The sequence below is a fragment of the Capricornis sumatraensis genome, chromosome 15, assembly GCF_032405125.1.
Source record: "Capricornis sumatraensis isolate serow.1 chromosome 15, serow.2, whole genome shotgun sequence".
NCBI lineage: Eukaryota > Metazoa > Chordata > Mammalia > Artiodactyla > Bovidae > Capricornis > Capricornis sumatraensis.
In genome coordinates, this window is record NC_091083.1 from 65,462,257 (window position 1) to 65,489,463 (window position 27,207).

At 50.1% G+C, this 27,207-nt stretch overlaps 1 protein-coding gene across 1 annotated transcript; it reads left to right on the plus strand.

Moving 5' to 3' along the window:
• On the plus strand, window positions 1-25,917 carry BPIFB4 (BPI fold containing family B member 4). Its single transcript, XM_068987590.1, has 16 exons — window positions 1-106; window positions 1,096-1,158; window positions 1,648-2,167; window positions 3,136-3,240; window positions 3,994-4,137; window positions 5,315-5,378; window positions 5,845-5,905; window positions 6,907-6,998; window positions 8,713-8,916; window positions 10,219-10,272; window positions 12,824-12,994; window positions 15,126-15,193; window positions 17,190-17,232; window positions 19,457-19,520; window positions 21,991-22,067; window positions 25,712-25,917. Exons 1-16 carry the CDS (start codon window positions 1-3, stop codon window positions 25,733-25,735), a joined length of 1,860 nt encoding a protein of 619 aa, XP_068843691.1. The 3' UTR covers window positions 25,736-25,917.
• The last annotated feature ends 1,290 nt before the right edge of the window (window positions 25,918-27,207 follow it).

Below are 27,207 nucleotides of genomic sequence, written 5' to 3' on the forward strand. Positions count from 1 at the left end.
ATGTGGGCGGCATGGTGTGTGGCTGCTCTGTCGGTGGCGGCTGTGTGTGGCGTCAGCCAAGATACAAACACCGTCCTCAGGGTGACCAAAGACGTGCTGAGCAACGGTGAGTCCAGTCCTACAGAGAGTGAATGGTGGCAGGCGGCGGGTAGGGAGGTCCAGCCGACTCTGAAATTCCCAAGCACTCTCTTGCTCACTGGCAGATTCTACATCAGAAGGATGGGTCGCTTCTCTCCGGGCCTTAGTTTCATCTTTTCCATGGGATGCCACTTCTTAAGCATTTGCTAGGGGCCGGCACCGTGCTGGGGAGTTGACGCTTGAGGCAGTAGAAAGCAGCGATTAAGAGCTCGAGTCTTGGAGTCAGCCTTCCTAGAGTTCAGATATTGGCTATATGAAATAGCCAATGATTTGAGTTCTCTGAGCCTTTAGAGACTTGAGTTCTCTGAACCTCAGTTTTCCTGTCTGTGAAGAGGGTGTCATTATGGTCCCCATCCTGGAGGACTGATACAAGAATCTAATGAAATGAATGACCTTTTGAAAACTTGGCACAGTTCCTGGTTCATAGAAAACACTCAAAAGTGGGAGCTGTCATTGATCCTGCCTTCAGTTCTTGGGGGTCTTGCTTTTGTCCTCTGGCAAACGAGGATACGTCCCCTACCCTGATTCTTGTCCAAGGCTGTCATAGAATGAAAAAAAAGGGGACATTTCCTCAGTGTCACAGGCCTCAGTTTCTTTACCCATCAAATGGGGATAATAATGCTGGCGTTGACTATTTTCCAGGAATAAATTTGAATAATGCACTAAGAAGTAGGGTTTTTGTTGTTGTTTTTTACACTGTAAAGTGTGGAGTCCTTGGAAGGAAGGATCATGAAGAAAATCTACCCAGGTTTGGCTGAACAGTGTTGAAATCTGGTTAAAGTGTGAGAGGTCAAAGCCAGCAGCTAACGAGTTCATGGGGATGTCAGGGCTGGTCAGGAGGAGCCTTACCATTTGACCTCAGGAGCTTACCAGTGGGAGAAGGGGGACTAGGGGACGAGCAGTGCTGGGGGCTGGAGGGGGAACCGGCCTCTGAATGAGACCTTTGCTTCTCCGCAGCCATCTCGGGCACCTTGCAGCAAAGCGATGCTCTTCGCTCAGCCCTGAGAGAGGTGCCCATGGGTAAAGCTGGTGGTGATGGCGGTGGGCCTCTCCTGGGGGGTCTGCTTGGTGGAAGTGGAGGTGGTGGGGGAGGTGGTCTTCTGGGGGGCCTGCTTGGTGGCGGGGGTGGAGGGGGTGGCGACCTGTTGGGCGGAGTTGGGGGAGGCTTATTGGGTGGCGGTAGCAGCAGTGGTGGGGGGCTCCTGGGTGGCAGTGATGGGGGGTTTTTTGGTGGTGGGAGCAGCAGTGGTGATGGGGGGCTGCTGGGTGGTGGAGGCCACAGTGGTGGGGGGCTGCTGGGTGGCAGTGGTGGAGGGCTGCTGGGTGGTGGAGGCCACAGTGGTGGGGGGCTGCTGGGTGGCAGTGGTGGGGGGCTGCTGGGTGGTGGAGGCCACAGTGGTGGGGGGCTCTTGGGCGGCAGTGGTGGTGGCCTCTTGGGTGGCAGTGGTGGTCTTTTGGGTGGCGGCCGACACCGTTACGATGACTACAGACGTGCTGAATTCCCCCGAGGTGTCGGTGGTGTTCCCTACAATGACTTCCACGTCCGAGAACCGCCCCCAAAGTATACCAATGGCCACCAGCTGGGCGGTAATTACAAGTATGGTCACGTGGAGGCCAATGACAACACCGCTCAGCTGGGGGGCAAATACCGATATGGTGAGATCCTTGAGTCCGATGGAAGCGTCAGGGACCTCCGAACCAGCAACTACCGCAATGCTGAGAACGCGCACGGCAGCCACAGGGACCATGGGCGGTACAGGTCTGCTGAAGGCGCGGCGCCCGTGGGCAGACTTCACCGGCGAGAGTTGAGGCCTGGAGAGATCCCGCCTGGTGTAGCCACTGGGGCACTGGGCCCAGGCGGTTTGCTGGGCACTGGGGGCATGCTGGCAGCTGACGGCATCCTAGCAGGCCAAGGTGGCCTGCTCGGCGGAGGTGGTCTCCTTGGAGACGGAGGACTTCTTGGAGGAGGGGGCGTCCTGGGCGTACTTGGCGAGGGCGGCATCATCAGTACCGTCCAGGGCATCACTGGGTAAGGAGGGGCTGGGGTCTCCCTGTCAAGCCCTCTAATGAACTCCGAACAGGAATAATCACCCCCAGGGGCCCGGAGTTGGAATAAGGATGGTGTTCAGTGTCTCATACACTTTAGGACCTGGCCCCAGGACTGGATGTCTTGAGTCTTGTGTGATTTGGGATCTTGCTGTTAAAAATCCTGAGTTGAGTCCCAGCTCAGCCTTTTAGATTAGCCTGTGATTTGGGCCATTCGTTTCCTCTCCCTGGGTCTCAGTTTCCTCCCCCCGGGTCTCAGTTTCCTCCTCTGTAGAATGGTCATAGTATTATAGTCGAGGTGGAAAAGACCCAGGATTGTGCATACATATTATAATTTCAACTATGCTCAGCCTCCTCCTCATATTCACTATTTAATTTGACCAATATTTGGAGTGCCAACTACGTGCAGGGTGCTCTATTGTCCCTAGGGACACAACCTCATGGTGAGCCAAGACAAGACACATCTCTTGTCCTGATGGAGCTTGCAGGCAGGTGGGTTATATGGCATCAATAAAGAAGCCTGGAAACAATTACACACTTACAGTGCTAAGAAGTTCATGGAGAAGTGAGGAGGCGTACAGTGGAGAGATCAGGGGAGGCTCCCCAGAGGAAGAAAACCTAGAGCTGAAATCTAAAGATTCTCTGGGAAGAAACCAGGCAAAGCTGGGCAGGGACAGGCAGAAGGAGAAGCATTTTTACATGAAAATAAAAAAGATCAAAGCGAATACGTGGAAATGTAAACAGTAGACCTCCAGGCAGTGGGTCATGGCATATTTTTTGCTTTTAATTTTTCTGTGTTTTCCAAACTCTATCCACGAATCATAGGTCTTTCTAGGGCTGAGAAGAATGAATGGGGCACAGAGGAGGGGGGTACAGGGAGGACGGTCCCTGGGGAGTGGGGTGCCGGGCAGGGGAGATGGCAGCCGTCTCACTGCTCTTGGTCCCCTGCAGGTTACGCATCGTGGAGTTGACTCTCCCCCGGGTGTCTGTGCGGCTTCTGCCTGGCGTGGGCGTCTACCTGAGCTTGTACACCCGTGTGGCCATCAATGGGAAGAGGTGTGTGCCCTTGGTTCCAGAGGGGTCCCTGCCACCCTACATCCTGGCTGGGAGATCTGGGGCAGGTCATTTCTCCTTTTTGTCCATAATGTGGGGACTAAAAGACCTGAGGTGTCATCGGCACACACGTGGCTTATACCTTTGGGCTCAGGTCATCTGAGCAGCAAGCAGTGAAGGCGGCCTGCTCAGAGGTTAAGATCCTGGGAGGTTGGAGTTCGGGGGCCCTTTGGGTTCAAATCCTGGCTCTCTTTTAGCCCGTGTGAAGTCAGGCCAGTTCTCCTAATGTCACTGAGCTGTCATGTCTTCACCTGCAGTGGGCACAATATGCATCCTTTCCCAGGTGGCTGCAGCCGCTGTGACAGATGGTTTCCCTGAATAGTGTCTGCCGAGTAGTTGGTGCTCGTTAGAGGACCGCAGGCGGTGGACCTTCACATTGATTCATCCCCATGGGATGAAGTCATGCCTACAAAGCAAGATGATTGGGTAGTCACCTTGGAAACCAGAATTTAGACATGAGGTTCAGTTATTGGCCTCTGTTCCCAGCCTTTGAAGCTCTCATAAGTTAAGTGGGGATGGATTTGTTCACAGATGACTTGAGGGTCCAGGGAAGCCTCCTGGTTTGGGACCCTCAGATGTGAACCAGCAGCATATTAGATGGCAGGAACTGCCAGGGCAAAAGCTGAGGTGCAATGTGGTGGTTGGGGGTTGACACACTGTCTCCCTGGCATCGTGGTCTCCTCTCCTCTCCTCTAGTCTTATTGGGTTCCTGGACATCGCAGTGGAGGTGAACATCACGGCCAAAGTCCGGCTGACCATGGACCGCACGGGTTACCCAAGGCTGGTCATTGAGCGATGTGACACCCTCCTGGGAGGTATCAAAGTCAGGCTGCTGCGAGGGTGAGTACCAGCAGGCCGTGGAGTGCCTTGGCAAATGGAGTGCCTTGGTAGAGTGATCTGTCTTTGGCAAATCATAGTTTAGAGCAGAGGCTCTGGAAGCAGCCTGAGGTTCAAACCTCTTCAGCTTCCCTATTGCTTGCTGTGTGACCTTGGACAGTTCTGTTACCTTCTCTGAGCTCCACTTTCTTTATCTGTGAAATGGGGGTAATTTTTCCCCTTTGGAATTCAGATGGTGAGAACCCGGCACATTTTAAGAGTTTATGTCACTTGACTAACATGGGTATTGTGTCCAGTGGTGCCCCCACTCACAGGGAAACTTCCCAGTTGATGCTGTTCAATGTGATCTTAATCAGATGTTGAGGTTTTTCTATTACACTCTACCCACAAAGTAGCCGAGTCCACACCTTGTGTCCAGAGGGGTTTTCAAGTGTCTGGATATTGGCTGATACGCTGCCCCCAGAAAATGGTCTCAGATGAGGGCACATCAGGACTCCTCAGAACTGAGTCCCTTTCTTTTCACTCCCTGGCACTCATCTTGGGAGATCCTTGTCCTTGGTCTCTCTGAAGCCCCCTAATCCTTCCTCTCCTGTCTCATCAGTTTCTCTCTTCTCCAGCCCTCATGTTACCTAGACTGTGGGATCAGAGAAAGTCACTGCGTAACTTGAGCCCCAGATTTCCTATTCATGTGGGCTTCTCTGAGTCTTTCTGCTCCAGGGTGGGTGGAGGCAGAAAAAAATCAGCCCCTGGTGTTCTGGTGAGATGAGGAGGGGGAAGGAAACCCAGAAACTTCACAGATTTTTAATTCACATTTTCACAAGGAAAAATATCTGGTGGTACATTGTTCAGAATATAACCTGATGAACAGGCATGGCCCCCTCTCTCTCCGTCTCCCATCTTCCCCCTTCCCAGAGAGCTCTCCTTGGTTATTTGTTTCTTGAAGCTCCATCCAATCTTTTTAAACAAATGAAGCAAGCACGAATGTGAATTTCATTCCCCTCTGTCATTTTAACACAAGTGGGCACATACTGGAAACACTGTTTTGTACTTTTCTCTCATCACTGGTCTCTTGGGAGAATTTTCTGTACCAAACACGAAGAGTTTCCTTTTGCTTACCTTTACATGGATGTGTAATATTCCACCGTTTGGTTGAACTGTCACTGATCTGCTCTCTCTTCAGGCTTCTCCCCAATCTTGTGGACAACTTAGTAAATCGAGTCCTGGCCAACGTCCTCCCTGACTTGGTAAGAGCCCATCCCGGGACCAGGAGCAGGAGGTACAAACTTTCCCCAGAGCGAGAGGGGCCACGGTGCAGCCCCCATTTGTGCAGGCACACAGGCGACCCAGAAGGAGAGAGGGAGCCAGGGCTCTGGGACGTGTCCTTGGGGGTCTGGAAAGGGCCCTAAGGAATGTGGAGGGACAGATTGGTGAGGGGATACAGAGGTGAGGCTTGAGATATACACAGTTCTTGTTTGGAAACCCAGCTCCAGCACTTCCAAGCTGGGTGGCAGTCACATCACCTCTCTGAGCCTCAGTTTTCCCATCTGTAAAATGGGGATCACGAGAAAACCTTCCCAACAGGGCTGCAGGGAGGATAGGGCCACGCACAGAAAGGCAGTCAGTACAGCCGCTATTATCATTGTTCTCGCTGTGCACCACCCCCTACGCCCTGCGCGGTCACCAGGATTCCATGCCCTCTCTCCCCTGCAGCTCTGCCCCATCGTGGATGTGGTGCTGGGCCTTGTCAATGACCAGCTGGGTCTCGTGGACTGTAAGTCCTTCCTTTGCTTCATTCAGCCAAAATCTTCTAGCACCTGATCTGGGCCCAGCCCTCGGAAGGGGCCGGGGACACAGCAATGTCTGGAGGAGGGCCCTGTGTGGTGCACGCAGTGCTGTGCATCTGACGCCGGGGGAGAGGGGCTGCCTGGCCCTTCCTCTTGTCCCTGGACACCCCCACCAAACCCCAGAGAGAGGAGCTTCCCACTTGGACCCCTGGGCCCTGCGGCTCAGGATGGTGTCGGGACACTGGGTTTCCAGCCCCCAGGCAGCGTGTGGGCTTGGAGAGGCTCTTCCCAGTTCCCTCATCTCTAGAACGGGGGAGCTGGCCTCAACCCCTAGAGAGACTGGAGTGACTAGCACTAGATTAGAGAGTGACAGGCGCTGTGGAGACCGTCCAGGTCTTCAGATTCAGGCTCTGACACACCCTTGGTCCAGGATTTCAGAGTAAACATTCCTGAAGGCAAGCCTGCCCCGTGTGGTTGTCCAGGTCGTGCACTCCATGATTCCAGGGTCCTCCATCCAGATAGACCACAGCATAATGGTAGCACCTGTTGGGCAGTGCAGTCTCTACAGCCATGCAGGGCTGGAAGAGCCCAGAAGATAGGGCCGTTTATCACAAGCAGTCAGAGAAATGCCAAACGCAATTAAGCACGACGTTGTGGAGCCCCATAATTTCCTCCCAGTATGGCACTTCACAGCTTACAAAGCTTATCAATATGCAGAATCTCATTGCCCACCCCCAACCACCAATATTGTCCGAGGGGTTCTATTAAGCCTATTTTACAGGGGGAGGAAATGGAGATTCAGAGAGGTGCAGGGTCTTGACCAAGATCACACAGCAAGGAAGAGGCAGAGCTGGGGTTTGAACCCAGAATGCTTGCTCTTTCCATGGTGTCTGGAGCCAGAACTTTACTGCCTCACTCCCCTCAGGTCACAAAGAAGGTGTCTGGGTGGGTGGGGGGAGCTTCCTGTGACCCTCACCTTTGCCTGCAGCTCTGATTCCTCTGGGGATACTGGGAAGTGTCCAGTACACCTTCTCCAGCCTTCCGCTCGTGACTGGGGAATTCCTGGAGCTGGACCTCAACGTGAGTGCCTGGGCTCAGGTGGGGGAGGTGGCCTTTTCCCTACAGGCCGAGGTGTGAGCGAGGACCATACCTCCCCTGACCCCTCACCCCGCAGGGCCCCCCTCCCCTCAACCCCCACCCTCAGGTCTGCTGCTGAATGCCTGGGAGGCAGCATTCGAACAAAACCTTTTCCTGTTTGGCTGAGGACCTTCAAGAAGCTGTGCTGGGAAATTCAGTTACAGCCAACACTCACCTAGTGCTTGCTGTGTGCCAGGCACATCCCTAGAACTTTATGTCGATTAACCCTGAAGTAGGCGCTCTTATTGAGGAAAGTAAGACACAGAGAGGTTAAGCCACTTGCCAAAGGTCACACAGCTAATAAATGTGAACCCCGGCTTTGAAGCAGGCAGTCTGGCTTCTAGCTGTGGGAGCTGCTGCTATGGGCTTGGGTTTGTTGGAGGAGTGAATCTGGCTATTTGTGTGCTGGTAAACATTAACACCTGATTCTTCAGGGTTGTTTTAAAAAGTCCTAATTTGTAATGTTTGCTGATTTCCTGGGTATAAGTACCCCTACCCTGACCAATTTCAGGCTACTAACATTACTCACTAGACACAGGGTTGGAAAGATGCCTGGAATTGGCTCTTGTGAACTGATGCGAACTAGCTCAAGCACACCACTGAATCAGGCCTGTAACTGGGCACGTGTGTGCACGCACACATACACACGTACCCTGGGCTGCACACACAAGTGCCTTCTACTTCCTGCATCAGACACAGAGCATGCACACCCATGCCCTCAAAGGCACAGCACACCTGTGCACACGTATATGTGCACACCGGGTAAATCCATAAGCATAGAGGATTCAGGAGATGTTCACCCGTTAGCTGCTGTGGCTAGACTCTGGACTGGGACTGGTAAGATCCCTGACTTGAGGGAGGTGACCATCTACCGGAGTGGATGGGCCATCTAAGAGTCACTCAAAGAGCCTAAAGCAGGGGATGTGATTTACCCAGGGAGGTCACAGAGGGCTTCCTGGAGGAGGTGATACTTGAGCTGAGACCAGCCAAAGGAGTGGGACAGAGCAAAAGAAGAGAGTGTGGGAGGAAACGGCAGGCAGGAAGCATCTATGGATGGCAGGGGTGCTGAGCTGGAGGTACAGATAGGCAAGACCCTGGTGGCTGCATCGAGGAAGGGGGGTGAGAGAGGCAGAGCGGCTCCAGATGAGGCAGGCCGCACAGCACCGTTTATGCTATGGGGAGTAGTCTGGCCTTTAAAGAGTAGATACTCCGGTGTATGCGGCAGGTGCATCAGCTTGCTGCGTTCTTAGTGGAGGGCTCTCGTTCTTCTATTTCAAATACATGGCACTGAACCATGGCTCAGTTATAACTGGTCACAGAGAAGGAACTGCAAGAGATGCTTGTCGTTCAGTCACTAAGTCGTGTCCGACTCTGCGACCCCATGGACTGCAGCACATGAAGTTCCTCTGTCCTCCACTATCTCCTGAAGTTTGCTCAAATTCATGTCCATCCAGCTGGTGATGCTCACTAACCATCTCATCAAGAGACGCTATTCCATCACAAATTGCATTTATGGGACCATACACGAAAGTGGGTTTAACCAAGGAAGGCTGCCTGTTGGCAAATGCAGGGATTCATTCCAGCCTTCAGCCCCTCTCCTCCACTCTTCTCTGTGCACCTCTCTCCCCTGTGACCTCTTTCTTCTCTACTTCCCCAGACTTTGGTTGGAGAAGCTGGAGGAGACCTCATCGACTACCCACTGGGGCGGCCAGCCTTCTCTCCCAAGCAGAAGATGCCAGAATTGCCCCCCATGGGCGACAACACCAACTCCCAACTGGCCATTTCTGCCAACTTTCTGGGCTCGGTTCTGACTCTCCTGCAGAAGCAAGGGGCCCTAGATATTGACATCACTGATGGCATGGTGAGTCACGGCCCCCAGGATGGGGCGGCTGGGCAGCGCACAGCCCACTGTCGATTCTCTCTGGTCCCCAGTGTCCTGGGAAATGGCTTGAAAGCAAAGACTATGGACAGTCCAGCCCTTAACTCATGACACTAAACAGCATCGAAACGTTGCTCCCTATCCAATTCTACATAATTTTATTCCAAACCTTTAAAAAAGCATAATATAAACCCATATGTCTATATCTCAGTACAAGTGTTTTGAATCCTTTTGCTTGGTAAACACTGTAATGCATAATTAAGAGACATAAGAATAAAATATCACCTTCAGGTATGTTCCAGGGTCACTTTCTCTCCAAATCTTTTCTCTTAAAACATGTCAAGCCTTCATCAAAGCTGCAAAATAATACAATTAATGTCGTAACATCCTTCACCTAGATTCACCAGTTAATATTTTGCCACATTTGCTTCATATCCATCCATCCATCCATCCACCTGTCTTATCTGTCTGTCTGTCTATCTATCTGTCTATCCACGTATCCTTCTATCTGCTGTTGAACAGCTTGAGTGTTTGCAGTCATCACATTTTGTTCCATAAAATTCAGTGTGTATCTCATAAGAACAAGAGTTCCTCAAAATAACCCCATCATGTGCCTTATGTCAACCTTGAGTCTACCAAGAGGCAAGTCTCCATTTGGTGCCAGTATGATGTAACCCTCTCTTAAACTTTGAGGTGTCCTCTTTTAACTCAGGGAGTATAGAACCGCCCCCCACCCCACCCCGCTACAGATGATGGTATCCACGCACAGGGTGAGGTCATTGTTTTGTTTTCTTTGCATTTAGTTTTACAGATGCCGTCACCTTCTGTCAAGTGGTACTGGCTTTCCATTTCTTAGTATTTGATAATCTTTAAAAGTTGGTCATTTAAGGAAGACTTTAGCTAAATAATAGCACAGGTAGTCCGGGGATGTGGCGGCATCATGCGATTAATGGACACTGGGTTTCACGCATGGACCCGCTGAGGTCCATCTTGTTTTCATGAAGACTCACATTTTTAGAGGAGAAAGATTCAGATCTCGCCTCCTGCCCTGAGAAGTCCTGTCTGTGGAAGCTTCAGCGGCTGCCCCATCCACTTAACCCCAAAATGGCAACTACGCTCTGCATGGTGGGCCCTGTTGGACCTGTGGGGCCTCCCCAGCGGCCTTTAAGGGAGAGGACATGCCCCCACTGTTGTCTGAGAGGGGTAGAGGTTTAATCACTGTGGTAGCAACTCCTGTCTGTCTCCATAGCCCCGGGGACCCACACAACCCTTCTTTCCCTGCAGTTTGAAGAGCTTCCTCCACTCACCACGTCCACACTGGGAGCCCTGATTCCCAAGGTATGTATGGGTGGTGCCTCCCCTTGCCTTCAGCCCCATGTTCCCTTTCACTGTCCCAGGAGCTGGGTAGGAAGGGAAGACACTCAGCACTAGGGTGGGTGTTCCAACCTTCTCCCTGCGCCTTGAAAGTACAGTGAGAAAGGCTTGGAGACCAGACCCCCAGGGGTGTATGGGTGCAGAGGCTGAGGTGGAAAGCACCTGAGCTCTAGCCATGGACTGACCTGCCCAGGTCCAGTCCCAGCCTGGTCACTGTCTTGCTGTGTGTCTTTGGGCAAGAGTCTTAATGTCTCTGAGCCTTAGTTTCCTCTTCAGTCAAAGGAGGATGCTAATAGCTATTGCACAGGTTCATCCAGGAGGGTAAAGGAGCTGATGCACATAGAGATACTGATACAGAGCTTGGGGGTGGGGGTTGGGGAGCACGGAGGCCTACGGGGAAAGAGCCACATCTTTGGAGCAGACAGACGTGAATTTGATTCCCGCTCAGCACATCCCAGCCATACTCCCTTAGGCAAATGACTTCTCTCTGAGCCTCGGTTTTTTTCACCTGGAAAAACGGGCAAAAATGCCGACCCCACAAGGTGACTGCAGCTCTGGGAGTTGAATCTAGGCCCAGAGTAGGCATTTGATAAACGTTAACTATGATCGTTCTGGTTAACTTATTTATTTATTTTTTAAAAGAGCAAAATGCAGCCTTGCATCAGCTGCCATACACAGTTGGAACAAAGGCTTTTCTGATCCCAGTTCTCTTCCTAGCTCTGGTTCCAGGCATGCTACCCTGCACCTGGCAGCAAAGAGCTTCTTACATGGTGTTATACAGTTGCCAGGGATTTCTGTAATTGACAGCCATTTTAGACATTTTTCATCTCCTGTCTACCTGTCCCATCTCGTTCTGGGTGGAATTCAAAGGAAAGGAAACTGCACTCAACAAGTGGTCACTATCGCCCTCGTGTGGTTGAAAGCTGAATCGCAGGGCACCATTAATGGCACAAACAGTGGCATCGCCAGGAGGCAGGCGGGCCCCTCAATCCTGGGCCTTCATTTATTGCACCACTTCTTACGTGCACTGCACTTTATGGTTCATGAAAGTTGTTAAGACTCCACAGTTTCATGTGGTTTTAATCCTCCTCCCATCCATGGGGCCAGAAACCCGGTTTACAGGTGGGGAAACCAGCTCAGAGTGGCCACACCATGTGGCGGCAGCCCCGCTGAGCTCAGTGAAGCAAGGACTCAGGCCGTCATATGGGGCGGGGCCTGTAGCAGGGAGGGCCTGAGGCCAGACACGGAGGAATGTCTCCTGGAGTTACCAGGAGACGCTTGACCAGAGCCAGGATGGAGAGAGTTCAGGGTAACCTCTCAGGGTTTCTGTGAATGGAGAGTTGTGAATTCTTGGAGATTCTGCATGTTGGGGTGGAGGTGGTTGGGACACCAGGCCCCTCTGTGGAAATATCCTGAAAACCCTTTTGTGAAAAGCCAATGCGCCAAATTAACAATTTGTTGAGAGTCAATTTGCCCAAAGGTGAGTCTGCTGAGTGGTCAGTTGGCTATATTTATTAGATTAGCTGTTAGATCAAGAGTTTTCCAGGAGAGTTTCACCTTGAGTGTGGTCAGGAAAATGAATGCCTTCTTAGGATCAGACATACCCTGCTGCCCTGGATATAGAAAGCTGATGTTTAAATTGGTTTCTTTTTAAAGTAACTTTGGGATTTTTTCTATATATTTATGTTCACTTAACATATTTAAGAAAAATGTTCCTTAAACTTTTTTGGTAAAGCAGTTATTTAGTAAATATAAGGGCTGGTCATTTGATGACTGGTCCCTTTAGCCAATTTGGAGGAATCAGTGAGCAGCAAACAGGCTCTGAGCCCTCCCACCATGTGTCTTCAGAGACCCCAGCAAATCCAGGTGGGTGGGGCAGGCTGTGCCTTGCTCTGGGAATTTCACTGTAAGGCACCTGGAATTGTAGATTTTCTCATTCCAGGTGGGACATCCGGAGTCAGTAGGAAGGGAGAGAGGCCGTGGGCTCCTGAGTCACATGGACCTGGCCTAGAATCTCAGCTCTCCTGTTGGCATTGAACAATTTGCCTGATGTTCCCCCTCTGAGCCTCAGTTTTCCCATCTGTAATATGGAGAAGAAAAGCAGTGTATGGAGTTGTGATGAGTCAATGAAATCATGGATGTCCAGCACCAAGCTCAGTGTCCCTCCCCCAACCCCAGCTCCCCAGCCCTCCAGGACCCTACCTCCCTAAGGACCAGGTTTTGAGCATTTCCACAGTATCTGTGTCAGGTATTGAGTTTCAAGCTTTTCTGGCATGATTACATTGAATTCTCACGCTATCTCTTTGTGAGAGGCTTGGAGAAGACAGCCCCTGGCCAAACCCCACAGCGGATGGAGGCTTTGCATGTGGTTTGTAGGACTCAAGCGATATTGCAGATTCTGAAGGGATCCAGTGTGGGACCCTCTGCCGTGTGTGCTTAGAGGTTGGCTGATGACCCCCTGAGTCCCCCTCCACCATGGATGGCCCTGCTCACCCCACCTGGTGTCTGCCCACAGGTGTTCCAGCAGTACCCCGAGTCCCACCCCCTCACCATCAGGATCCAGGTGCCGAACCCACCTTCGGTGACGCTGCAGAAGGACCAGGCGGTGGTGAAGGTGTTCGCCACCTCTGAGGTCATGGTCTCCCAGCCCAATGATGTTGAGACCACCATCTGCCTCATCGATGTGGTAAGTGGGGGTGGGCGGTCTCTGGGAGTCTGCAGACACCTCCCCACTGTTCCTGCCACGGTGACTATGAGTTGGATTTGGGGGCCAGATGACCTGATTCAAATCCAAGCTTTAAGGGCACTTATAGCTGTGTGACCTTTGGGCTTGATTTTTTCCCCCATAGCAGTGGCAGCAGGGCATTAATGAGATGCTCAGAGAAGTACCAGAAACACCAGAAGGAAGCCAAAAGTGCTGGCTGGTATTATTCCCACAGGTTGTGTACCACACCCTATGGCAAAGCAGTCCTCAGTCATTCATTCAGCAGTATTTATTGAGCACCAGTATGTGATATGTTTTCTACTAGAGGCTGAAGAAAGGGGAACAAGATTTGTCCCTGGTACCCAGGAGGGAAAAGATACAAATACAACAATTTCCAAAATTATTTCATAGAGGAGAATCCTCTTAAAATGATGTTACTCCTTTGATCAAAATTTAAACATAGCCCATCCTCTAACTGTCGTCCATAAAGTCCTTCCTGAGCATCCTCTGGTCACCTTTTAGCCCCTCGGTGTTCCTCCAACATGCCAGGCACAGTCCCACCTGGAGACTTTGCACATGCTGTTGCCTCTGTCTCGAATGCTCTTCTCCCAGATGTCTGTGTGGTTCACAGCCTGACTTTCATCAGGTCTCTGATCTAATGTCACCTCCTCCGAGAGGTCTTCCCAGACCACCTGTCTCAAATACTCCCACCCCTCCCATCTCTCTCTCTGTCTCCCTTGCTTTACATTGCTCATAGCCTTAATGTGATTTTATTAAATGAATTCATTGGTCAGTTTATTACTGGACAGAGACACAGACCATTTTATTCACTGTAGGATCCCCAGGGCCAGGCACAGAAGCTGGTGCACAGTAGGTGTTTGGTAAATATTTGTGGAAGGAATGTGCTCAGTTGTGTTTAGTGCCATTTCCCCCTCCTTGGTGAAAGTTTCGGGCTCAGACACTTAGGGTTCTGTTCCTGTATCTGTCTGCTGTATCTTCGCAGTCTCCCCTCCCAGGGCTGGAGACGTGGTCAGCTGGCGCGCACACAGAGCCCATGCTAGGCATTGTCAGATGAGAAATTAAAAGGGCTGATTCTCACTCAGGAGTGGAGATGGCTGCCCCTCATCCAGTCCTCTGTTGATTTGTTCCTTCCGTGCGGGAATTTTTTTCCATCAATAGCCCACACATTTGATCCAGCTCAGAACCCTGCCGTGACCCCACTGCCCCCTGGATCAGACCTGATTCCTCTCCAGCCCATGTGCCCTGCCTGGTCTGGCCCCACCCCCACTCCAGCCTCCAGGAGTCCCCTCCCTCCTCACACTCTGGTTTCCTCTCTGTCCCTCTGCCAACCCCTTTCCTGCCCTAGCTCTAATGCACATGCCCTTCCCACTGCCTGGATCATTCTCACACCCTCTTTTCCATCTGGCGAATTCGTACATACCCTTCAGGCCTCAGCTCAAGTGCCATTTCCCTAGGAGGATTTCCCACACTTGGATAGGTCTCTGTTATATACATCCAGTGCTCCTGCTTCTTTTCCATCATCTTAATTATTGTTTTTACTAATAGCATCACCTGAAATTGCTGGGAGCTTCCCTTTCCTCACAAGACAAAATTGTTTTATTTTATTTTGGGGGGAGGGGAGGGCCGAGAAGCAAAGAGGGATCTTCTGACAACAGGCTTCTGCTTAGAGAAGGGGATGAATCTGGACCTTTTATGCCCTCTCTTGAGGGGGTGGGTGAGGCAGTTATGACTGACAGTGATGATATCCAATCGCATCTACAACAACTGTTCTGAGGCAGGTCCCCTAGGCTGCAGGCCATGCCCGCCTCCTCTGACACAGCTCAGAGAAACTCAGTAAACATCCCTGACTCCTGCGCCAATCATTAGCTTCCTGTGACTGTTGTCTTTCCGAAGAACGTTCCTCCAGCCTTTGCTATAACTTACTTGTGAACAACAGTTAATGCAGGCAATTTATGATTTCCAACTCCTTCCCTCCAGAGGTGGGGAAAATCCATTACATTGTGTGTTATTGGGGGTCTCACAGGGAGACCCCAGCGAGCAATGACCGCTGTACCATGGCAGTGACATTCCATTCACCTTCCCTTTCCTCCAGGACGCAGAACTCTTGGCCATGTTTTCCGTGGAGAATGATAAACTTATGATTGACGCCAAGCTGGACAAGTAAGAGGGTTTGCTGCTGAGGGTTCTCGCTTTTCATAAAGACTTCTTTGGCATTCTTATGTCTGGTGCCAACTCACAGGGAGGGCTTAGAGGTCTTTGGACTTGGCTGCTGGGTAAATCCAAGGGACTGCACAGGGGAAAATGGGCCATAACTGTCTAAACCACTGGCATGAGCAGGACAAGAAGGGTGGAGCCGTGAGCCTCACAGAAGGACCTGCCGCCAGCAACGGCACAGGCAGTAATGATACCACCGCTGCTGCTGGTGATCAGCCGGGCTCTGGCTACTGCTGTGTCTAGTGTCATTCAGCCTTGCAGAAGCAGGGCTATTATTTTCCCATTTTAAAGAGGAGAAAACTAAGACTCAGAGAGGTGGATTTATTTACTCAAGGAAGGCCACAATATGAGAACGGGGGTGGGAGGTGTGGTGCACTGTGAGCCAACCCATGTCTGTCTGATTTGGAGCTGTGTCGAATGGTTACAAGCACCAGCTGTGGAGCCAGCGGTATGGGTTCAGATCCTTCCAAGACCCCCGACTGGCTGTGTGATGTAAGCCAAGTGACCTTGCCTCTCTGAAACTCAATTTTCTCATCTGAAAATGGGCATCGTTGTCTCCACCTTATAGGACTCACGATAATAGCTGTTATTTATTGGATGCTTTCTATGTGCCAGACACGGAGCTAAGCCTTCACGGTGTCTTCATTCATTTAATTCTTGACAGCCTATGGCTGCAAGGGTTATTATTATTGCTATTATTGTCTTGAAGGGTCCCACTTCAAGACAGCATGTGCCTAGTTCATTGTAAGGTTTTTGTCTTACAACAAATATTTATCAAGCTTAACAGTGAGAGCTGCTCCTACTGTGATGCTAACTGGAGCCATTCAGCAGTGTCTAAGGAGGTCTGAGACTGAGGCCTGGAAGGGGAGCAGGGGGCAGCCGTGGGGAGAGCTGGGGGTTCCAGTCAGTGAGAACAGAGCGGGCAAACTTCCAGGGCAGGAAAGAGCTTGGGTGTCCTGGATGGAGTGGTCGTGGAAGGAGGAGGGACAGGAGGAGAAGCTGGAAAGGACTCCTACATTCTGAAGCAGAGTCTTCTCCCCTGAGAAGCCTCTATTCTTCCTCACTGGTTTCTCTTCCCCCTGGAGGCCAGTGGCTCCAATGTCTCTGCCCATGAGCAGGTCTGGTCCAGCCTCTCTCAGGTGGGACTGCTGGTTTGCATGTGAGATTCAGGTGCAGCGAGACCAAAGCTCTCACAGTGCAGAGAAAGACCTTGAACCCAGGCTCGGGCCTCCCTGCTCAGAACAGCACAGCAGCCGTGAGTGCAGCTCAGGGCATGAGTCCAGCTCAGAGCATGAGTCTGGGGCTCCGTCTCCCAGCTCTGTGGCCTTGGCCGGTTTCCTGGGAGCCTCTGGTTCCTCCTTCATGGAATTCCTGAAGGATCTTGTCAGGTAGTGATGATGCTCATGTGGCCATAGCACTCACCGGGTACCAGGGGTGATTCTATGGGATTTACTTGAATTACCCTATTTAGTGCTTATAGACACCCACTCTGCAAAGGAGGAAACCGAAGCACAGGGAACTTAAGTACTTTGCCAAGGACACATAGCTGCGACGCGAGCCTTATGCACCTGTCATCGTGTCTGGTACATAGTTAATGCTCCGTAATGGAGACCAGCCCTACTCATATTAACTCCCCCAGACCCAGAGGGGTCTCCCTGAGAATGTTGGTGGACGGTCTTCTTACACTGAAACGTGAGCCTCTTTTGGTTCTCGGCAGTCGCTACTTCTTTCTTTCTTTATCTGGCTGCACTGGGTCTTTGTTGTGGTCTACTGCGAACTCTTGGTTGCAGCATGCAGACCCCTAGCTGAGGCATGTGGGATCTAGTTCCCTGACCAGGGGCTGAAGCCGGGCCCCCTGCATCCGGAGCTCCGAGTCTTAGCCGCTAAGTCAGTAGGGAAGTCCCAGTAGCTCCTTCTGACGAGCTGTTTTCTTCATCTGCAGGACCAGCCTCAACCTCAGAACCTCAAACGTGGGCAATTTTGATGTAAGTACCAGCTCAGGCCCCAGAGTCAAGTCTGGGAATGGCACCGCCGTGAGGCTGGCTGGCAACTGGGATGGTGGTGAATTCCAGAGCGTTGATTGGCATCAGCGCTGTCAGGGCTCGTTTTACAGATGGGGAAACTGAGGCCCACAAAGCAAGTGAGGGGCAGAGTCCTGACTCCCAGCTCCTTCCACCATGCCTGTGGTGTCCCGTTCTAACTGCCCCCACGGGGATCACTTGGCCCAAATCCTCCGCCTCAGGGCAGGTAGCAGTGGGGGCAGCCAAGACCTCTGGGGCCTCTTCCTTCCTGGATTGGGGGACTCAGCTTTGCCACTGACTCTTGTGTGACCTTGGCTATACCTACGCACTCTGAGGCTATTTCCTCATCTGTAAGGCAAACAGGTTTGAATTTCTTTTGAAACCTCCACGTTCTAGAATTCTGCCTTTCTAAGGATCCATGAATCTGAGACACTTATATTCTAGAATTTGGTCCTGTTTCATCAGTATTTTCATTCTTGTGTCCCCCACTCCACCTAAGACTTTGAAAATGCCCATTTGGCGTCGCAAAGAGTTGAACATAACTGAGTGACTGAACCGAACTGACTGATTTTTATAAATTGACAATGAAATTGATGCTTGCTTTCTGGGGCAAGTTCGGGTGAGGTTTCCACTTACGCAGAGACAGTCATGGTGCTTTTCTTATCCAAACAACTCATAGGATTGGTATCATCAACTTCATTTTATAGATGGAGAAATTTTATAGATTTTATAGATGGTACCTGGATACTGGCAGTGACGTGCTTTATAGCTGGTTGGGGCAGAGCTCAGACTAGAATGGAAATCTCTGGACTCCAAATGGAAAAAGACACCAATACTTAATTGGATATTTAATGAATATTTCTGGAGCAATAGAAATTGGCATCAGGCACTACATTAACCTTTTATTTATTATTTATTTATTTTAAAATCAAGCCTTTCTCCGTTGAATCTCAAATCAAACTTATGATGTGGGTGCAATTATTGGCCCACTTTCCAAATAAGAGAGTCAAACACAGAGAAGTTAAGTGACCCGCCCAAGGTCACAGAGCTGGTAAGAGGCAGGGTGTTAGTCTTTCAGTCGTGTCCGACTCTTTATGACCCCATGGACTGTAGCCCACCAGCTCATCTGTCCATGGGGATTCTACAGGCAAGAATACTGGAGTGGGTAGCCACTCCCTTCTCCAGGGGATCTTCCTGACCCAGGGATTGAACCTGGGTCTCCCGAACTACAGGCAGACTCTTTAGCAACAGAGCCACCAGGTAAGAGGCAGTGCTGGGACTTGAATCCCATGCTCTGTCACCATAGTATCACGTGGCACCATGCCATGGCAGACATTCTGCACAGAAGAGCTTATGTTTGGTTTGGACAAGGACTCCCTGAGGTAATGATTGTCCACTCACGTTTTCAGATGTAGAAAGCAAGGTTTAGAGAGGTGAAGAGCGGCTCTATGTGAAAAAGGGCTTCCCTGGTGACTCAGAGGGGAAGTATCTGCCTGCAGAGCAGGAAACACGGGTTCGATCCCTGGGTCAGGAAGATTCCCTGGAGGAGCGCGTGGCAACTCACTCCAGTATTCATGCCTGGAGAATCCTATGGACGGAGGAGCCTGGCGAGCTACAGCCCATGGGCTTGCAAAGAGTTGGACACAGCTATAGCATGTGCACATGCTGTATGAAAAGGCTCAAGGCCAAGCATTTTACATGATCTGCTCCCAATCCTCACTGCTTCCTTGCAAGCTGGACTTGCTGGGCCATTTTACAGCTGAGGAAACTGGGGGTCAGACAGGTGAGAGAAGCTGCCTGGAGGTCCATGGAAGCTGAGCTGGGGTGGGGACCTGAAGTGCTGGTCACAAAGCGCAAGGGCCTTCCAAGCCACCAAAGACCCTGTGCTCTTTGCCCCTTGGGAAGACCTGATCTCCCTCAGTCTCTGCCTCACCATGAGCCTTGTACCAGCACTTGCTGGGCACTGGACCTCAGCCTGCCCATCTGTACAAGGAGCAGGTGGACCAGATGTGCCTCAGGCTTGGTGGTTCTGGAATCAAGGGGCTCTGGCTGCAGCTCCCAGATTCTTCCGGAGATGCTCTTTGGCTTCCTCTCCAGCCACAGGGCGGTGGTGGTGGTGGTGGTGGGGGTCCCTCAAGGATCCCTTTGGACCTGAGCATATCTCTGCCTTTTCGTTCTTCCTCTGCAGGTTGGCCTCTTGGAGGTGCTGGTCGGGAAGATTTTTGACCTGGCATTCATGCCTGCAATGAATGGTGAGAGAGGGTGCCCCAGGGGTGTGTGGCCTGGGGATCAGGGGGTTACTGGTTTGTTGGACATATTTGATGCACAGCTGTTCCACCTCAGTAGCATTCCTGAGACCTTCACTCTAAGCTTATTTATCTCAGCCTCTGAATGCAAATATTGCCCCAAGATTCCCTCAACTTCTTTATTTGCTGCTTTTGCTGGATTATTGCCCTGCCCCACCTTATTTGACTGATCTCTCTGATTATCTATGTAAACTTCTGATTATAAGCGAAAATTATATGTGTGTACATTTTAGAGTCCAGAAAGGTTGGAAAAGAAAATCTCACTTCCCAGAGGCAATTAATCCCAATATCTGGGTATACTTCCTTCTAAACTCTTTTTTTTTTTTTTAAATACAGTCCAAAATGTTTCTGGATTTATTTTTTATATTTATTTTCATTGGGCTACTTTTCAGTTGTGGTAAGATATATATATGTACACACACACACACACACACACACACACACACACACACATATATAAAACATAAAATTTGCCTTCCTAACCATTTTTAACTTAATTTACATGGCTGTGTTCCTGACTTATTTTTTCTGACTTATCTTTAATTGTGTATTTATTTTTACTTGCACAGGGACCACATGTGTATTTTATTAATGTAAAAAGTTCGATCAGTACAGATAGAACTACAGTTGCTGTTATCAATATTCCCAGCCTCCTAACCCCCTAGACAGTTACATGGTCAGTTAGAGGGTTTTCTTGCCCAAATTTATAAATAGATCAAACAGCGTGGTGCCCCATCTCTGTGGCTCCTTGTTGAGCCCTGGGGCCAGTAGGTGGAGGTTGGGTCAGCTGCTCCATCAAGAACCGCAGCCCTCAAGCTGTTACCAACCAGGGTTCTTGGCCCCCTTAATCAATAGAAATTGATCAGAGGCCAGACAAGAAATGCAAGCAAGGCTTTATTGGGGTCCCTGCTGCAGCAAGCGGGGAGCGAGAACAAACGACAGGTTCCCTTGCTTACTGTCTCCCTGAGTGGGGCAAGCTTGCTTCTTATATGTAGTGAGGGTAAGGGTGGTCCAGTGGTCAGGCTGGAGGGGTGACCTAAGTGGTTTGTCCACCCCTAGGTGGTATTGTGTGTACAGGGCATGCGCAGTACCCTGCTTGTGTTCCCGACCTCCTCTTCTTTGGTCCAGGCTCTTCAAAAGTGGCAGTTAGGTTTTCGGTTTATTTGTATCTTTTGTCCAGAATTTGCCCCAACTCTTATTTTTAGTCCCATACAGTTTCTTTGTATTTTCTTGCTTGAGAAGAGGTGTGTCCAGGTGCGAACACTGCAGCAAATGGTCCCAAGTCCCAGCTGGTCTCATTGCTACTGGACCCCAACCTCTCTCTCCCCACTTTTGCATCCTGGAAGAGGGGATGAAGCAGGGTGGCATCAGCTGTACCAGCTATTTGTTTGGAGAACTCTTGATGTCAATCAGACCTGTTTTCAGGGGACTGAATCAGAACCACAGAAAAGCGCTGGTCACCAGGCCCACGTTCACTCCCTGGTAGGAGAGGATGATGTCAGGAGATGGATGGGGCTGTGCTGACCTGGGAGCCGATACTTGGAGATGCCCACCTGGGCTTCCCCTCTAGGAGGTGCTGGGAACGTGGCAGCAAGTCCCTCGATCTCACTGTACTGCGATTTACCATTCTCAAAAGTGAAAGGGTGGGTTAGATCCATGATTCCCAAAAAGGGTTCCATAGAAAATCAGTCCCACAAGATACTCTGAGAAAAGGGTTCCATGACCAAGCAAGTTTGGGAAATACTGCATAGGTTCCTCGGGGGTAGATTCACAATGTCCTTAGTCCTCTGAAAAATCCTGCTGGAGTCAGGTAGCGTGTTCAGCCTCACTCAGTCCCGTGTTCCCCACCTGCCTCCCCCCACTTTCCTGGCTCCCTTCCTCATTCGCTCTCTTCTTTCTTTCTAGAATGTTAATCAGCAGGTCTGCTTAGGCTCTGATCTAAACCATCTGATGATCTAGGCCATCCACGGAGATCACTCGTTGGGGTCCCATGTGTTTCCTTCCGTGTCTTCATTCAGCAAACCTCCGTCTCCTCCTCTGTGCTCCACCCAGGTCTGGGTGATGCTGGGGACACAGTCCTTGCCTAAAGAAACTCACAATCTGGAGGTGGTGACCGATGCGAAGACGGGGCATTAGTATGTTGTGGTTTCCGAAATGCAGTTGTTCGGGAAGAGTGGCAGGAGCCCAGGGTTGCTCAGCCTGGTGGGTAGGAGAGCTCACAGAGGTGACATCTAAACAGAATTTCAGGGAAGGCTCAGAACTCAGCCGGCAGGCAAGGCTGAGGCTGTGTGCTCCCGGCACAAGGACGGGCAAGGACAAAGTCCTGGAGGCATGAAAGACACGATACTGGAGGCTTTGGGAAGGTTGATGCCTCTTGGCCATGCTGACTGTACCTGATCACTTTTTTTCCCCACAGCTGTGCTGGGCTCTGGTGTCCCTCTTCCCAAAATCCTCAACATCGACTTCAGCAATGCAGACATTGACATCTTGGAGGTAAGGAGAGACAGAGCTCTGTTCTGCCTTTCTCTGCAAACCCAGGAATTGGGAGGAAGAAGAGAAGGGAAGGGAAGGGCAGCACAATAGCAGCCTCTACCTTCAAAGGATGGGGCTGAGGGAACAAGAAACAAAGCTGCTAGGAGCCTTAAAGGAAGCTTTCATCATTGCCCCCATCTCACAGATGGGAATACTGAGGCTCAGAGCAGTAAAGGACTTGCCCAAAGTGAAAGTGTGACATAGTTCATCAGAAAGTTTTCTATTGAGCACCTAATATGTGCTAGACAATGTCCAAGGGGCTGAGGAAACAGTAGTGAACAAAAACCCTGGCCCTTGCAAAGCTTCAACCAGTGGGTAGATGGGCCTTTGGGAAAATATTCCCGAATAATTGCTAATTGGAATCATGGCCGGTGCTATGGAGGGGATCTTGTTACTACTTCCAAAATACACATATGTTCAATATCTGAAATTCAAAAAATACAAAAAAGATGAAACAAACACATGTTTATCTTCCTAGATATATTTGCAACCCAGAAATTATCCCTTAGAACACTTTGTTATTTTTTCATTCCAATCTCTCTGGAATTTTATTTTTAAACATTGCTTGATCAGGGGGGTTGGTCAGTAGAGCACTGGAGTTAAAGAATAAGGGTCCTGGCGTCCACTGGCCTCGGGTTAAATCCTGACTTTGTCAGTTTCCAGCTGGGTGACCCTGGGCTCAGTTATCTTCTTTATACAAAGGGGGTAATCATAGTGTGTATCTACAGGGCTGCATTTAGGATAAAAGAGGTTCTGCACATAAAGTGCCTTGTACAGCCCCTGGCACAGAGTCAGCATTCTAGAAGTGTCTGTCATTATCAGCATCACTGTAATAAAGAAAGTGCAGTGTGCATCCTGGTGCACAAACTGTTCCGACTCCAGGATGTAGCTCTTTAGAACATGATCCCGGAACATGATCCCAGATTGACGAAATCCTTTTCAAAAGGTGGCACCTATTTGCATAGCCACCAGCTGTGTGCCGAGAGCCCAGCTCCTCACACTCATGCCAGGCCTGGGCCTCAGCCCAGGGGACAGCCCACCCCCCCACGTTTGGGGAAGAGTCGAGACAGGTGGCAGTGACCTTGGATGGGCAGTGTGGGTCAGATGCCGGCCCTGGGCCGTCCTTAGGGGCGCCAGTCATGGTCCCTTCTCTTGAGCGCCTGCAGGACCTCAGCACTACTCTGAGCCTCAGTTTCCTCATCTGAAAATGCGGAACACCACCACCCACCTCACGGAGTTGACAGTGAGAGATTAAATGAGATACAGCATTTCAGTGTTAACAGTCATCATTCACTTGTTAATGGGTTAGGAAATGTGAACAGGATTGGCAGAAATTTATTATCCCCACCATCACCGCTGTCATCATTTCTACCATTTACTGAGCAAGTGCGGTGCGCCCTGCACTGTTTTGTACGCATTTGGGCCTTTCCGGGGCTCTGGTCAATGTTTGCCTCACATCGTAGGTGAAGGACCTGCGTATCAGAGAGGGTAGGCCACTTGGCCAAGGTCACTCAGCTACTAAGAGGCAGGATTTGCACTGAAATAACAGAGACAGCTCAGACCAGGGGTTTTCAAGTGAGATTGTATTGCAACCCACCTCCCCAACCTGAAGGGAATTTTAAAATTAGTAGGGATGAATTTTCTTTTCTGAATAATCACGCTTGAGCATTTTATATCAAAATATTGGGTTGGCCTAAAAGTTCATTTGGGTTTTTCAGTAACATCTTATGGAATAACCTAAACTAATGTTTTGGCTGACTCAATACATATTATTTTGTTATAAATTACTTATCTTTTATTTCTTCTGTATATTCCAGTAAAAGAATTATACTGGCTTTTAAAATATATGTATCAGTAGATTATGTAATCTATGAGATTTGTTTCAGAATAAAGGAAGTAATATGAAGACCTATAATCAAATGAAAAATGGGTGTTGGGTCTGAAAGGTGAAAAATCACTGGTTTAAAGAAAAATTCAGAGAAAAAGAGAAAGACTCAGAGGCTCTTGTAGGCTCTCTGTTGTTCAGTGGCTCAGTTGTGTCCGACTCTTCAACCCCAGGGACTGCAGCACACCAGGCTTCCCTGTCCTTCACCATCTCCCAAAGCTTGCTCAAACTCATGTCCATTGAGTTGGTGATGTCATCCAACCATCTCATCCTCTGTCATTCCCTTCTCCTCCTGCCTTCACTCTTTCCCAGCATCAGGGTCTTTTCTCATGAGTCAGCTCTTTGTATCAGGTGTCCAAAATATTGGAGTTTCAGCTTCAGCATCAGTGCTTCCAATGAATATTCAGGACTGATTTCCTTTAGGATGGACTGGTTGGATCTCCTTGCAGTCCAAGGGACTCTCAAGAGTCTTATAGGCCCTCTGCAATTGGTAGCTATTCTTCTTATTATTAGTACTACTGTATGGGTCTAGCCATTTATTTTAACTTTTTATTTTAAAATAATTTTAGACTTATAGAAAAGTTGCAAAAATAGTACAGAGAGGGTTCCAGAACACTCTTCACCCATCTTCCTCTAGTGTCAGCATCTGCTGTAATCCAAGTACAATGATCACAGTCAGGAAATTAACATTAGTACAAATCCACAGGCCTCACCTCCCAGCTTTCCCACTAATGTCCTTTGTCTGGTTCAGGATCCAGGCTTCCACTTCACAGCTGGTGGTCACACCTCCTTAGCGCCCTTCAATCAGGGACAGTTCCTCAATTTTCCTTGTGTTTTGCGACCTTGACATTTCTGATGAGTTGGGCTGGATGTGTGGGATGTCCCTCAATTTGGATTTGACTGATAGTTTCTCATAATTAGATGAGGTTATGTATTTTTGGCAAGAATGCTGCCAAACAATGCTGTGCCCTTGTCAGGGTGCCATGCCAGGGCACGTGACGTCAGCATCTCCTTCCCGGAAATGTTCAGCTTTGCTCTTGTGGTTAAGGTGGATCCTGCCAGGTCTCTCCACCAAGTTACTATGTTCTCCCTTTATAACTAATCAGTATCGCATGGGGCCTAAACTTCAACACTATGCAAATATTCTGTTTCTCACCACACTTTTCCCATTAATTTTGTCGTTCATTGATGATTTTTGCCTTCAACAGCTTTACTGTGCTGTTTGCCTGAATGGTGATTTTTTTTTAATCTCTGCAATTCCTTTCACACTTACTAATTGGAGTTCTGCTGTAAAGAAAAGTTACCCCTTCTCCCTCATTTATTTATTTACTCAATTACTTATACCAGTATGGACTCATGGGTATTCATTTGTGCTATGAATTAAGTCTGTTGCTTTTATTATTGTTGTAGATCTTTTTAATTATGAAAAGTGGAGTTTGGAGGAGTTTGGAGAGGGGCTCAGGCCTGCTTCTCTTTATTTGGAAAAGAAGGAAATGAGGGGTAGGGTGGGAAGTGTCTTGCCCAAGATCCCCTGCTCACAGCAAGCTAGTGACACCGCCAGGGTGATTCTCAGGCCCCTTTGACTCCAGCTGTCTCCACTGTTTAGAGTTACTGCTGCCGAGAAATGCGACTGGCCTGACCCCAAGGCAGGCGGCTGTCCGCTGAGCTGCAGCCAGAAACTGCCCCACTCACTAACCAGCTCTGTGTTCTGCCCTCCAAGGACCTTCTGGTGCTGAGCACCTGAATGACAAAGGCAGAGATGCTGCCACAGCCTGGGGAGAAGCTGGAACCAGTCTTGGAAAGGCTTGGCCTGACACGGTCCCCAGCTCCAAGTCTCTTCAGCTCCTCAACAGATCCCTCTCCACCCCTCCACCCCTCTTCTCGCCTGCTGCTGCCCTGAGAAAGGGTCCAGCCACTGCCCCCATTGACGAACAATCCCATCCATCGTCAGCCCCCGGGAGGGGCATAGAGTTCTCCTAGAAGACCGAGGCCTCTCAGACGCCACGCCAGACCCCAAGCTGAGAACTTTATGCTTTCAATAAAAGATTCCTCTTTCCCTGCAGTTGGGATGAGTCTCCCCAAAGGACCCGCCTTCAGGGTCTGGGTGTTTCTTTCCTTGTTCAAGACTTCGCGGGGGGCATCTGGCAGATGTAGCTACAGCCTATGAGAGATGGTTCAGTCCATGACTGAAAAATGCCAGACACCTCTGTGGATGGGCAAGGGGGGACCTTAATTCAGTTCTCACTGCCTTCTTCAGCTCTCGGCTTGGCTGATCTCTCATTCCTCAGGTCCCCCACCCCCAATTCCACAGTGCACGAGGAGGGTCAAGACTCAGAAGTAGCAAGTTCAAAGTCATTAAACTGACTGCACGCTGCTGGAGGGCTGCCCTCTGGCCTAACTCCCATTCCCAAGATGACAAAGGTCTCCACTCCTTTCTCAGCTTTCACCTGCCCTCTCCCCTCCTCATCTTCTCTGTGTTCCCAGCATGTGACTTACCTCAGTCCAGAAGGGTGGTGGATGGGTGCATCTCAGGTCCCAGGGGAGAGATGAAAGAGGCAAAAATAAAATATCCTCCTGCCCATCCTCCTGAGAGATGTTTATGGAGTGCTTGCTGCCTGCTGAGCCTGGCACTAAGACTTTGGGATTTGATCTCATTTAACCTCATGACAGCACCATGAGGTAGGTATCAGGATAGTCCCTATTTTGCAAGTGGGGAAACTGAGGCATCAAGAATTGCAGTGACTTGCCCAAGGTTGCACAGCTGCAAAATGACAGAGCTGGGGTTTAAACCTGATGATTTAGCTGCAGGGCTCAAACCCTCTCCACTTACCACACTGTCTCTGTTCATAAGCTGCAGAGGGAAGCCCTGGGCTGAATTTGTCCCCAAATCTGCACAGTCCCCAGAGCAAAGAAAGCATAAGGAGGGAGTCAAGCACCAGCACTTCCAGGCTTCCACCAGGAAGCATCGCTTTCACTTACATTTCATTGGCCAAAGCAGGTCACATGATCTAGCTTGACTTCAAGGGGTAGGGAAGTGTGATCAGGAGGAAGGGGAAACCAGGTATATGCGTGAGCATGGTAAGGGCTTCTTTGTCTAACCGCAGGTCTTATCTGTGGTTAGAGCTGAGGGGCAGCGAGGCTCCTGTTGCCATAGAGATTCTGCAGAAATACTAGGCATCTCATATCTTCAGGTCCAAGTTGAGGAGGCGCGGACGC